Below are 13,118 nucleotides of genomic sequence, written 5' to 3'. Positions count from 1 at the left end.
AGCGCCCCCCCCCCCCCGAATTTTTATTATCCAAGTGTATCCAAGTCATTGTTTGTGTGAAATGAAATGAAATATTGTTTAGTTAATGAATAGATAGGACTATAGTAATGAGCATCACTCCATTAAACACTATCTAATATCCATTACGTCTTTTTTTAGGACATGGAGGTGAACAATACAGCAGTAAATGTCACCATGAATAATGACCCCAATAACAACAATGCCAGCACCACCGAATCAGCCACAATAGGAAGTTTTGAACTCCCACGGTCCACTCTCATTAACCAGGATGTTAGTCTCCACCAGGCTTCGCTTCCCAGTTGCAGCCAGGACTTTCCCACACTCTTCAACCCCGAGCTGGATTCCACCGGGGTACAGCGGCCTACCTTAGTCAGGCTCTCTTCTAGCAACTCCTCCAACATCAATTCAACATTTGGAGCTACTAACTTGACCGGACTCTTTCTTCCACCACCTCTAAACAATACTACAAACCTAACCACCACTCCGGTGCTGCCAGATCCATTTTCCAGTCTGTTGGAAGAGTCTATGCTGGATGAAATTAGCCTGCTGGACCTTGCGATGGAAGAGGGTTTCAGCCAAGACCAGGCTTCTCAGCTTGAGGATGAGCTCGATTCCGACTCAGGTCTTTCACTGGACTCCAGCCATAGCCCAGCCTCACCTAGCAACTCAGAGACATCCTGCTCGTCAGCTGCATCATCTTCATCCACCTCTGCTACGTTCTCAGAGGAAGGAGCTGTGGGCTACAGCACCGATTCGGAGGCGGCCACAGCAGAAGCGGAGGAAGGAGCCGTCGGGGGCTACCAACCAGAGTATAGCAAGCTGTGCCGCATGAGCTACCAAGATCCATCTCAGTTCCATGGCATACCGCAGTTGGAAAATGTCAATCACAACCACACCTACAATCTTCCACTGGCATCATCCTACTCTGAGCGTTCTCAGCTGTCCGCATCCTGCAGCAAGAAAGGCAGAGACAAGCAAATGCAGCAGATGAAGCTCCAGCCACCACAAGACTGTGTTGACAGGCAGTCTAGCCGTGATGAACGTAGGGCGAGGGCCATGGACATCCCATTCTCCAATGACAAGATCATTAACCTCCCCGTCGAGGAGTTCAATGAGCTTCTGGCCAAGCACCATCTCAACGAGGACCAGCTCTCGCTCATTCGCGACATCCGCCGCCGCGGAAAGAACAAAATGGCGGCGCAAAACTGCCGTAAACGCAAGCTAGACACCATCCTGAAACTCGAGCAGGGCGTGCAAGACCTGCAACGCGAAAAAGCTCAGCTGCTGAAGGAGAAGATGGAGTACTGTAAGTGCATCAGACAGACGAAGCAGAAGGTTCAAAGTCTTTCCCAGGAATTGTTCGCACAGCTGCGGGACGAGGAAGGCAGACGCTACTCGGCCAGCGAATACTTTTTGCAGTACGGCCCTGATGGCGTTCTTCTCCTGTCTCGTAACATGACCACAGAACAAAGCAACAAGACCGACAAGAAGCAGAAGGACAAAAAGAAGTGAGGAACTCGAACTGTTGCCCTTTTATTTTTCGCGAAGGCACTACCATACAAAGTATTTCGAAAGGCAAAGGAAGCCTTTTTCTTTGAGACGATTCTAGCAAGGAAAAGAAAATTGCATCATTGGTTACTCTTCCTGCATTGGGTTTTCTTTGTTCCTTTTTGGTTCAGAAGTTTTCTCCTGAAAGCGGCATTAAAGCAGACGTGCTTTATGTAGTACTGATTTCTCATTGTTGTACAGAAAGATGCAAGCGAACGGGATACTTTCAGATGCCAACTGAAAGAACTGTCCAGAACGTGAGGTCATGGAGGACACCAACAAAATGTTCTTAATTGAAAGAACTGTTCGGTAATGCTCCCAAAAATGTAGTCGATGACAATAATACACCATACTAAGATGGCGTTGACCACGAGGATGCAAAAATTGTTACATTTTCAGCATTAGCGCATGCTGTGTGTTTGTGCGTACTTTGGGATTTCATTGGTGGATGAGAAGCAGAACCCCTGAGAGCTGGTAGAAGAAGAGTCTACTGAACGCTAGAAGTGAAGCCAAAAGAAACTACAGGCATGCCAATACTAACCAAAGGTTGTGTTGTTCCCATAACGAATCATACAGGTCACTCTTTGGATCCAAATTCACGTTTTCACTTAAAAAAAAAAAAAAAGAACAAGTTTGTTAGTCTCACTGGACCGCAAACCTGGAGGGTCAATGCCATTTACCAAGGAACTTGGACGGCGAAACGAATCGCGCTAATGAGTGAGTTGGAATTTAGCTTTGGCTTGATGAAAAGCATTACAGATGGAGGATGGATACACACTGCATTATTACTAATAAATCGGCTTCTGTACCCTTTTCAGCACTGTAAATCAACACTGTAGTTTGCCTATAAGCTTTTTTCATCTTCTGCTGGGGAAAGGGTCTCTCAGGCCTTTCTGTCAGCTTTTAATGTAACTCTCTCCCATGTGCATAAACTTTTTAATAAGCCATCAAGACACGGACACTTGAGTGGCATCAGTGCAGTTTGCTCCTGAATCATGTGATTGAGTCTGGTGTGTCTTGGTATACAGGATTAATTGAAACGAACCGAGTCGTTTGCTTTTAAAGTTCATAATGTTTAGCCTTTGTTGCAGGTCAAAATGCTCTGTTGCTACTGCAACTCATGCTAGTGGCTTTTGTCTGGTGCAGTGGAGGAACGTTAAGAGATGCTTTTGTTACAGTTGTACTGTCATTTGAAAAAGGAATTAAAATTCTCACCAAAATATACGAATAGTAGCAGGCATAGGTTGTTACTACATTTAAACTACAACTTCTCATTAGCTGCGTCAGTGTCTAAGCTTTGATGTGACGTGAACCTGACTTTTTTTCTTTTACCCAATACACTACTTTTAGTAAAAGTACCTTCATTGCTAATTGAGTGAAGCCATGAATGGTCTCCTGGCAAATTAAAGCAGTTAAGCTTGTGCCAATAACCAACTGGATCGTGCTTTACTGCAGCCTGAGGATACAGCTGACTTTATACACTGACATATCAATGAATGGGTAGAAAAAAACCGTAACACTGGTGTGAATGTCTAATTTACATGTTGTTCATCTTCATCCTCTTCTGTCAGTCTCTGTTGCTTCCATCTACACTGTTCATATAGCACCATGAGACACAGTCAGTGTCCGTTTTGGTGTGACATGAATAAATATGCAAGACATGGTAATTTTTTGTCTCAGAAATGGAAAAGAGACAATCTTTGTTACTGGTTACAAATACTTAGCATAGTTGGGGTAGAGATAATGAAAAAAGATGAGCGATTCGTTCACTTCGATGAACTTTGAATCCCTGTTACACTGTCATAACTACTTGCCATTAAGCACTGTTGTGTTTCGTTCGTCTTGTTCGGTTTGTAAATATTTTTGTGTTCTGTATGTCTCTTGTCCTAATTGCTTGGTTTAGCCAGGCCTTTTTGCACCTCCTTTGGATTTGCCTGTTCAGAGTATTCCTATATGATTTATGTTGAGAGATTTGCTGGCAATCTGGAATTGTTCTGTTATTAATTATAATAAACATTTGTTTCATTTCCTTGGTTTTCCTTTTTTTTAAGTTAGAAGATTTGTGATTATTATAAACGAATGGCAAAATAAATTGAATTAATAAAAATGTCAGAGGATTTGGTTATACTGTAAAAACTCTCCTGATAGCTATATAAATATGAATTATGTTGTCTTTATTGCTGGCGAAGCTCTATTTTTGCTTATATCAGCTTCAGTAATGCTTAGTAAAATGGTACTCTTTATGGGGTAACACTTTATTAAGTTCAGCTTAATTTGTGATTAACATTGCCGTTTTTACGGCATTAATCTAGGTCAGGGATGGGCAACTGGCGGCCCGCAGTGTCTTTTAGTACGGCCCGCTGGATCATATTAGACTCGGATGATCAATTTTAAAATTCGAATAGCAAGTCACGTAAAGATTGCTTTCAGTTTATGATGTTACTACTATCTCCAACCAAGAGAGGTCGCCATTTCCAGCCGCTCCCCTATTAATTTCAGCGTAGTAGGACGTGCACTCTAATGTAAACATTCATTAACATTAGCAAATAATAAATGAAAAACTGACATGAAAACAGTATTTTCAAGTCAAGATGGTAAACAGATTATCTTTTTACCAAGTTCAAGGGGATACCCATATGTTTGGAAATCTGTATTTTATTTAAATCGCCATCACACCCGAAAGTGAAACCTGCTGGCAGAGAACGAATTTGCTTTTTCAATAAGCCCGTCTGCTATTTTTGCTACATATTTTTAAATGTGAACCAGTGGATCTACAAAAAGCGAATGCATTATAAAAATCTAAACAATTAAGACACTAAGATATATTTATGTTATTTAATATAATAATTACTTGATAATAACGGTTTAAATTAATATAATAATTGATACTTTTGACTCATCCCTTTTCTTAAAAATTGTTTATAAAGTCTGAAATGTGAGGTGCAGAGCTTAAAAAGGTCTTTAAAGGTCTTAAATTTGATTTTAAAAATCCTGCAGATACCAGGTTATTTTATGGTACCATTTGGAATAACTTTTTAAAAAAAATTTTATTAAGCCCTTTTTAAAACAGATGATCTTTTTACCAAGTTAAAGGGGATACCCATATGTTTGGAAATCTGTATTTTATTTAAATCGCCATCACACCACTGCTCACAAACAACGGGGACGCCAGAGTTGCACTTGCCTCAAATTTCAAAGGTAAAATTCATAGTCAACAAAAGCCAAATGCATGACAAAAATGTTTGCACTGGACTATGTTCTTATTCGGGTTTCCGCGGGTCCTTAAAACGTCTTCAGTTAAATTGTTTACATTTAAGGCCATGCAAACTCTTAAATGGTACAAAAAGTCTAAATTATAAGAGGTCTTTGGGGACGGAAAGACAAGAATTGCTATATGGATTAATATGACGATTAAACTTCAAAAGGCTGTGATTTCACTGAATAAACTTGAGCGCTGCAGGTCAGCTTTGTGTACTGCGGTTACCGGGGAAACCACTATATGTGCAGTTCCGAAAGCGAAACCTGCTGGCAGAGAACGAATGAGCTTTTTCAATAAGCCCGTCTGCTATTTTTGCTACATATTTTTAAATGTGAACCAGTGGATCTACAAAAAGCGAATGCATTATAAAAATCTAAACAATTAAGACACTAAGATATATTTATGTTATTTAATATAATAATTACTTGATAATAACGGTTTAAATTAATATAATAATTGATACTTTTGACTAAGGTCTTAAATTTGATTTTAAAAATCCTGCAGATACCAGGTTATTTTATGGTACCATTTAGAATACAATTTTTTTTTAAATTAAGCCCTTTTTAACTGTCCTTTTAGGTTGTTTTGAGAATGTTCTGTAGGCTACTAATAAAAAAAGAACCTCTGTATATTTGTTTGTTGCAAATTTACAGACAGTGCAATTGAAATGTTTACATTGGCTTGTCGGGGTAATATTTCTGTCCACTGACAACAAAGTTTTCCTTCTGAATTAGCATAACTGCACAAGTTTTATACTTAATAAAATCTTTAAAAACAAATGACATTAGTTATACTTTCATTTCCTTCAATAAAAAGGAAATTGAGTAAAACGGTTTAAAAGGTGTGTGGACGTGGATTAGTAATCTGGCCCCTTGGTATAAAGGAGAAAAAATGCTGGCCCTCGTCACTATCAAAGTTGCCCATCCCTGATCTAGGTTAATATATATGAACATACTATTAATAAACTAGTTTTCACTGTTTATTTATGTTTAATGTTTGAAATATAAACTACCTTTCAAAAGTTTGGGCTCAGTAAGAATTTTTAAGTCTCTTACGCTCACTTAAGTCTGCATTTATTTAATCAAAAACCGTAATAATGTGAAATATTCCAATTTAAAAAAAATATATTTTAAAATGTAATTTATTTGTTACATGATCCTTCAGAAGATTTTTTATCCTTTTTTTTTGTCATCACGTAATCCTTTAGTAGTGCTCTAGGAGTGCCCAAGAAACATTTCTTATTATCAATGTCGAAAATGGTTGTGCTGTGTAATATTTTAAGAGAATATAATGAATATAGTTCAAAAGAACAGCATTTATTTGAGACAGAAATCCTTTGTAATATTCTAAATGCCTTTACTTTTGATTAATTTAATTAATCTTTGCTGAATACAAATTCCTTAAAAAAAAAAAAAACTTGCTGACCCCAAACTTTCAAATAGTAGTGCAATAAAAATGCTAAATTAAATAATTTTAAAATAAAAACAAAATAAACACGAACAAAGATGATTTTTTTTTTGCTGGAGGTCAGAGAATGAACATGCTTAGTTTTGAAAATCTTTAAATTATTAAAATATTAACTTCAAAATTTCAGGGGGTAATTTCATGTCAAAGAGGTTCAGCCGACAAAAAAAAAAAAAAGAGACTCCCTATATAAGTATTGACCATTGACCTTACTCCGAGTATAAGCATAAATAAGTATGACCGGTTTTGACAGAAATACAACAAAGATTTTTATTTTTGAAAATGGTATTTCATTGGCAAATGCTCTGATAATATGCAATAATAATATGGTTAAACAAAACTAGCATACAATCGTTAAAGCTCAGAACATAAAAACGTACTACAGGAGAACAAATATTACAGTTCTTCTACTTTGCAGTGTGACAGTAATAAGACAAAGAGTATCAAAGTAAAAACCAATCCTTAGCTGACTGTACAGTGATACTGATGTGCTAGGAAATGGCAAACCTATTTACAAACACAAATGTCAAGAAAGACTGTTAATATCCAATGGGGCTGACTCACAAATAGCACCTATGGTGAGGCCAGACACGTCATGGGCAAACAAACACTGAAGAGTAACAGCTGCTGGCATGTCTTTATAAAACCAATCGTATCAAAGCCAGTTCCGAACGTCAGATAAGGCCTATATCTTACACCTCTTTTACCATGGGGCTAGATACAGTCATGCGTTCAATGACCACCTGCTTTGACAGATGTATAAAATATTCGCCTCCTTGGCTGGTACTAGATCAGCTTCATCAGAGTTTTTCCTGTAATATAAAAATACAAAAGAAGACATTAACAACTAATTGGCTATTTCTCATCCGAGATGGGTTTCTTGAGTAGAGAAAACTGAGGGCAACTGTAACATTTACATTTCCTTCAACTCACAGACAACTCAAAATACACCAAGCCATCTTTCGTTATATGTGCCAAAAATAACAGTTCCAGTAAATCTAATATTAATATACTGTAAACATGATAATACTATAATTCCATATCAGATGTTAATAACATCACAATTGTCCCCATTATGGAGGTGATTGCAAGGGTATGACTACATTTCAGGCATGTGACATTGATTTGGTCCTGGCAATGAATTTTGGCAACAGGATATGATTTAATCTGTTTTTAATAAATAATTCCAAAGCTTTCCCTCAACACTGCAAATCATACGGCTGTATGAATGTGCAGGTCAGAGTTCACCAAACTTGAACTTTAGTATCCAGAGGAAGATGAAGCTTGCATTTCCACTCTCTCGCGTTCATATGCGTATGAATGGAAGTGAATGGAGTCTTATGTGGCCACACTTAAAAGGGATAGTTCATATTAAAAATGAAAATTCTGTCATGATTTAATCACCCTCATGTCATTCCAAACCTGTAAAAAAAAAAAAAAGATACTCCGAAAATGGCCTCACTATAGCTCCTTTTGTGTTCCACAGAACATGAAGGGGAGTAAATGACAGAATTTTTATTTTTAGACGAAATACCCCTTTAACAGTGAATGGGGGCAATTGTAATGCTTGAAAAATAAACCATTTTACAGCAATATAGCAAAAATATAGCAAGCAGTAATGGCAAGGTCAATGCATAAATTTGTATGCCGCATAAACCATGTATACCTTAAATATACAGTTTGCTTGCGTATTTAACATATTGCGTATTTATGTCTCTTATGCACACCAAGGCAGCATTTATTTAATCAAAAATACAGTAAAAAAAATACTTATTTATAAATATATAAATGTTTTCAATTATCATATAATTTAATCTTTTTATCATGTCAAAAATATAGCAAGCAGTAATGGCAAGGTCAATGCATAAATTTGTATGCCGCATAAACCATGTATACCTTAAATATACAGTTTGCTTGCGTATTTAACATATTGCGTATTTATGTCTCTTATGCACACCAAGGCAGCATTTATTTAATCAAAAATACAGTAAAAAAATACTTATTTATAAATATATAAATGTTTTCAATTATCATATCATTTAATCTTTTTATCATGTAATGTATTCCTATGATGGTAAAGCTGAATTTTCAGCAGCAATTACTTCAGTCTTCAGCGTCACGTGATTCTTGTTATCCGAATATGCTGGTTTGGTGCTCAAGAAACATTTCTTATTATTATCAATATTGAAAATATTGGACGTTTCAAAGACCAGCATTTATTTCAAATAGTAATCTTTTGTAACATTATAAATGTCTTGCCATTTAAGTAATTTTTGCTGAATAAAAGAATTAATTTCTTTCAACAAAAATAAATAAATGTTACTGACCCCAAACATTTAAACAATAGTAAAATAATATTTCTTACACATTTTCACTGTAGTGTTACAATTACACCGACCCAAGAAGTGATAAAATGTTGCATAGTAGCTACCAGTTAAAATGTTGAAATTTCTCATTCTCGTTAACTTTTAACCAGTTGATAGATATTAGTTTCAATATGAACAGTGTTGGGGAAAGTTACTTTTAAAAGTAATGCATTACAATATTGCATTACTCCCTAAAAAAGTAACCAATTACGTTAGTTACTTTTTATGGAAAGTAATGTGTTACGTTACTTTTGAGTTACTTTTTAAATCTGGGCAGGGCTTGCTTGTTTGTTTTTAATATAAAAAAGTTCTTCTTTTACACATGTAAAAGCCCTTTTCACAACAAAAGTGAAATGAATACGCTTCAGGCTGAAGGAAATGTAAATTCACGTCTGTACAGTAGAGGGCGCAGCTCAAACAAACTGCATGAAGAATATGACGCAGGAGAAAAAGCGAGATGCTAACGGTCTAATCAGATTCAATGATCTATGTTAAGCTACAGCTAAAAGTGCTGCCAGACCTGAAGATCGGCTGAATAGATTCGAAAACGGTAAAACTCAACTTAATCCCGATTTCTCTCAACATGGCAACACGAGAGCTGTCAGTCAATACATGGGAAACATAAAACTAGCGTTACTTACTTACTTGAAAAAGTAACTCAGATATTTCCTTCTAAATTAAAAAATAATGCATTAATTTACTAGTTACTTGAAAAAAGTAATCTGATTACGTAACTTGCATTACTTGTAATGCGTTACCCCCAACACTGAATATGAAGGCATCAAAACTTTAGAAAGCAAAAGTCAAAAATACAAATCATGCTTTCCTTTCATAAGAGTGTTACAATTGCCCCCAGTCTCTCCTAATGCTGCTCAGGAACTGTCTCTCTAATCCAAAACTTGTTTGTTTTTTTACGGGTAACAATTTCCATACAAACCATTTCATGAGGAACATGAGTTCTCCACTTGAGTCTGTAGCACCAATAATCCTCTCAGGATCCAAACCACGTGCAAAACCTCTGAGTTTCTCAGGCTAAATTAAGAGAGATGGCATGTAAGACACTGTTTAGCCCATTCAATCTATTTTGGTTTTCTAATGTTTTAAAGACACTTCCTGACCAGCTTATAGACATGGAATGATGTAGTCATCTCAGATTCTCAGATCTTTATGGCTCTTACCTCATCCTTGCGCTTTTTGGTCTCCTTTCCATCTCCGTCTGACTCGGCCCGCCTCTTGCCTCCAGATTCAGCCGATTTCTGTGACTTAAGGAATTCTGCTATGAGGTCAGGACAGTCTAGGTTGTCCTCTGGTTCCCAGGTGTTGTCCCCGCTGAGGAAAATAAATAAATAAACACCAGGATTTTCACACAAAATCAAGTTGAAATCTAACTGCGGCTGCTCACTCAGAAAAGCCTTTCCACTTGAGGAGATACTCCACTCTTCCCTTCACCACACGCCGATCCAGGACCTTCTCCACAACATACTCCTCTTCTACTTCCTCCACCACTTCCTCCACTTTCTTTTTGTTCTGTTTCTTCCCTGCTGCTGATTGCTTGGTTTCAGATTGAGTAACTGGAGCTGGATACATGAATGGTGGGTGGAAAATACATAAACATACAAGTTGACCTAAATCATTTTTGAGTTTATGTCAAAATACCACAGTTGCAACAGTTGTTGTTTCTACAGCAAAATATGGGTAACTTGATACCAGCAACTATTGCCATAAAAAATTCAAGGGACAGTTTACTCAAAATAAAACTTCAGCCATTATTTACTATTTCATTATTTTTATTAGGACGAAAGTTAGAGGCTGTCCACATAATTCGCTTTCATGTAATATTTTTCCATACAATAAAAATGAAGAAGGCTGTCGTCCTCCATAACAACTAATTTTGTGTTCCACAGAAGAAAATAAGCCGTACGGGTTTGAAACAACATGAGGGTGAATAAATAAAGGGCAGTGCTGGGTAGACACATGTAATTTGGATTACATAATCAGAATCCAAAAATTGTATTTGTAATTAGATTAAATTACATTTTAAAAAGCTTATAATCAAATTTAAACTAGTTTTTATGGATTACATGATTACATATTCACACATTACTTTGACATAAAATATTTAAATAGACCCCCTGTGATTTAAAGTTAATATTTCAATATTATTAATATTTATTAATAATATTATTCATATTTAATATATTCATATTTCAATACGTTTTCTGAGGTCAGTCAGTCAATGGTCATCACACTGCGATGCAGGTAATAAATATTAAAATATTTCTATTTTAAAGTATCTTTTTTTTCTCACTTTTTTTACATTTTTAATAGTATTTCTTTAAATTTACATTTTGATTCTTCAATAAATTAGCTTTTCATCAGCTAACAAACCCCTTGCAGTTCCTTCACAAACTCCAGTTTGGTAAAACCTGATGTTCAATTCATATATTCATATATATATATTGATTTTTTTTTTCTTCAACATGTTACAAAACAGTCCCATTCAAATATATGTGATAAACGAGATAGTAATCTAAAAGTAACCAAAAAGTAATAAAACTACATTATTTTCAGGCAATCTGTAGTCAGTAACGACCTACAATTTGCAAGTAATCTACACAGCACTGATAACAGGTGTACTATCCCTTTAAACAAAAAAAGATTACGAACGATTCGTATAAATTCGGATGAGATGTCATATCAATTTTCCATGGTTTTATAGCAAATAATAACTGTAACTATGGTATTTTGACGAATTTTGTTTGTTTCCATTGCAAACTAATACAAAAAAAAAATCCAAACCTTCAGTCACAGCAGCATCGTCTGAAGGCTCTGACGTTTGGCTCATATTTCCAAGGGTTCTTAACAGCTGGAAATATATATATAGATCCTTATAAATACAGATAAAACAAATAAAAATATATATATTTTCTGAGATATATCGATCACAAATTTCGTAAGCGCACTACACTCATAATTTCATCTGAACGTGTGTTGGTTTACCTAAGGGATGCAGCTGTACTACACATCTGCATGCATAATATGACAAACACTAGGACTGTCTGTTATGCATTTGCGACGGCAGGCCAGCGCGAGCGACAAAACCCATTCTGAATAAATGCATTGCATGCTTCACGTGCTGTGCTCGATGGGATGGATAGAGCAGGACGCCGCTGTTTTACTGTATTTTATTCCTCCATGTTGTTTTAGGGAGCGCAAGCACGCTATTCGATGTCTGCTGTGGTCAAAACATCTTGCATCCTTGCCGCAGCACGTTTGATCGCTGCGATTTTACCACAACAAACACTACGTGCACGAGCCCGTAAATCGGCGGCACGCCGAAACAAACGCACTTACTTGTATCTCGCTGAGATAAAGATGAAATAAAGCTGATCTGCATGTATTTAAATCCGAAATGAATAGGTTGCAGTGATTAATTACAGACGTCTACTGTGCTGTGATGCTGCTGAATGTGGCTGTTATTCACGCCCACTTCCGTATTAGAAAGGAGACAAAACGGTGACTTCCGGTGTAATTATCTCTATGGTTTCTTTCATCATAAAAGTGGATTTGCTTTATTAGATATTCTGGAGGATGGAAATATGACTGGTGTTACGCGATACTGGTCTTACAGCCTAATATCTACTACTTTCTCCATTGAAATCCTCCTCTCCTCTTAGTCCTTTCTCTCCCGTGTTGCTTCAAGCAGATGTGTGAGCCATCTTTACACAGCCGAGATGCAGCATCTGTGCCGCTTTTGCAGATGTTCTTTCATGAATTTCAGAGGGGAATGTGTGAAAATGTGGGCTGCCGTACACTGCCATGCAATGACACATGCTGCATTAAAGCCATACTAAAATGCAGCTCTGATCGCTTTGCTTTCAGGTGAATTATGCAGCATTGAAACTTAATTGTTGCCAGTATCAAGTTTCAATGTCCATAGCATCTGTATGTATGTGTAAATACACCTTTTCATGGTATATATTTAGCTTCTGTCTAGTATTTGTAGAGGTCATAAGCAAATAAACAAATATGTCCAGGTCAGGGGTCTACTTGTAATTTTCTCTGTTAATCAAAGCAGTGTTGGGGCAAGTTACTCTGAAAATGTCATTAAATGACTGATTACTCCTTTTAAAAATAATCACGTTACTGTTCTGATTACTTTATTTCAAAAGTAGTTAGTAATTAGTTACATTACTAGTTACGTTACTTTTTTCTCTCCATGAAATTCATGAAATCCCAGCATACACGCTCCGGATAAATATTTGTTATTAAAGCATCAACATTCACAGAACACTGTTGTTTTTAACTAAAGCAAGCATAGGCTTCTGCGTACATGTTTGGCATGGCAGAATGCCAGCAAAGAGCGCTGCATTTATAATCTCTAAAAGACATCTCAGTTCATCGCAATCTCACAAATCTCTGTTATAACACAATAATATATGCATAATGAATCTTTCATA

The 13,118-nt window shown here is 36.5% G+C and overlaps 2 protein-coding genes across 2 annotated transcripts in view; one reads left to right on the top strand and one right to left on the bottom strand.

Moving 5' to 3' along the window:
* Window positions 1-3,598, top strand: part of LOC107754105 (nuclear factor erythroid 2-related factor 1-like) — a 7,700-nt gene extending 4,102 nt beyond the window's left edge. Inside the window, exon 8 of the mRNA XM_016570427.1 lies at window positions 160-3,598. Within this exon, the coding sequence (XP_016425913.1) occupies window positions 160-1,533 (1,374 nt within the window). The 3' untranslated portion in view covers window positions 1,534-3,598. The remainder of the gene's footprint in view (window positions 1-159) is intronic.
* A 3,418-nt stretch (window positions 3,599-7,016) lies between these two features.
* Window positions 7,017-12,147, bottom strand: LOC107754104 (chromobox protein homolog 1-like). Its single transcript, XM_016570426.1, has 6 exons — window positions 12,013-12,147; window positions 11,458-11,524; window positions 10,061-10,235; window positions 9,837-9,987; window positions 9,596-9,690; window positions 7,017-7,104 (listed from the first exon to the last, which is right to left on the bottom strand). The coding sequence occupies exons 2-6, from the start codon at window positions 11,501-11,503 to the stop codon at window positions 7,017-7,019; spliced, it is 555 nt and encodes a 184-aa protein (XP_016425912.1). The 5' UTR covers window positions 11,504-11,524; window positions 12,013-12,147.
* Window positions 12,148-13,118: the final 971 nt, after the last annotated feature.

The sequence above is a fragment of the Sinocyclocheilus rhinocerous genome, unplaced genomic scaffold (assembly GCF_001515625.1).
Source record: "Sinocyclocheilus rhinocerous isolate Xijiao unplaced genomic scaffold, SAMN03320098_v1.1 scaffold502, whole genome shotgun sequence".
Classification (NCBI taxonomy): Eukaryota; Metazoa; Chordata; class Actinopteri; order Cypriniformes; family Cyprinidae; genus Sinocyclocheilus; species Sinocyclocheilus rhinocerous.
Note: the sequence above shows the minus strand (reverse complement) of the source record. Positions and strands in the feature narration are given on the sequence as shown.

Excerpts from the sequence above, each read along its gene's own strand:
- LOC107754104 (XM_016570426.1), bottom strand. The coding sequence starts at position 11,503 with ATGAGCCAAACGTCAGAGCCTTCAGACGATGCTGCTGTGACTGAAG. Across the intron at positions 9,988-10,060 it reads AAGTGGAAAGGCTTTTCTGA|CGGGGACAACACCTGGGAAC; the intron begins GTGAGCAGCCGC and ends TATTTTCCTCAG. Across the intron at positions 9,691-9,836 it reads CCAAAAAGCGCAAGGATGAG|CCTGAGAAACTCAGAGGTTT; the intron begins GTAAGAGCCATA and ends CTCTTAATTTAG.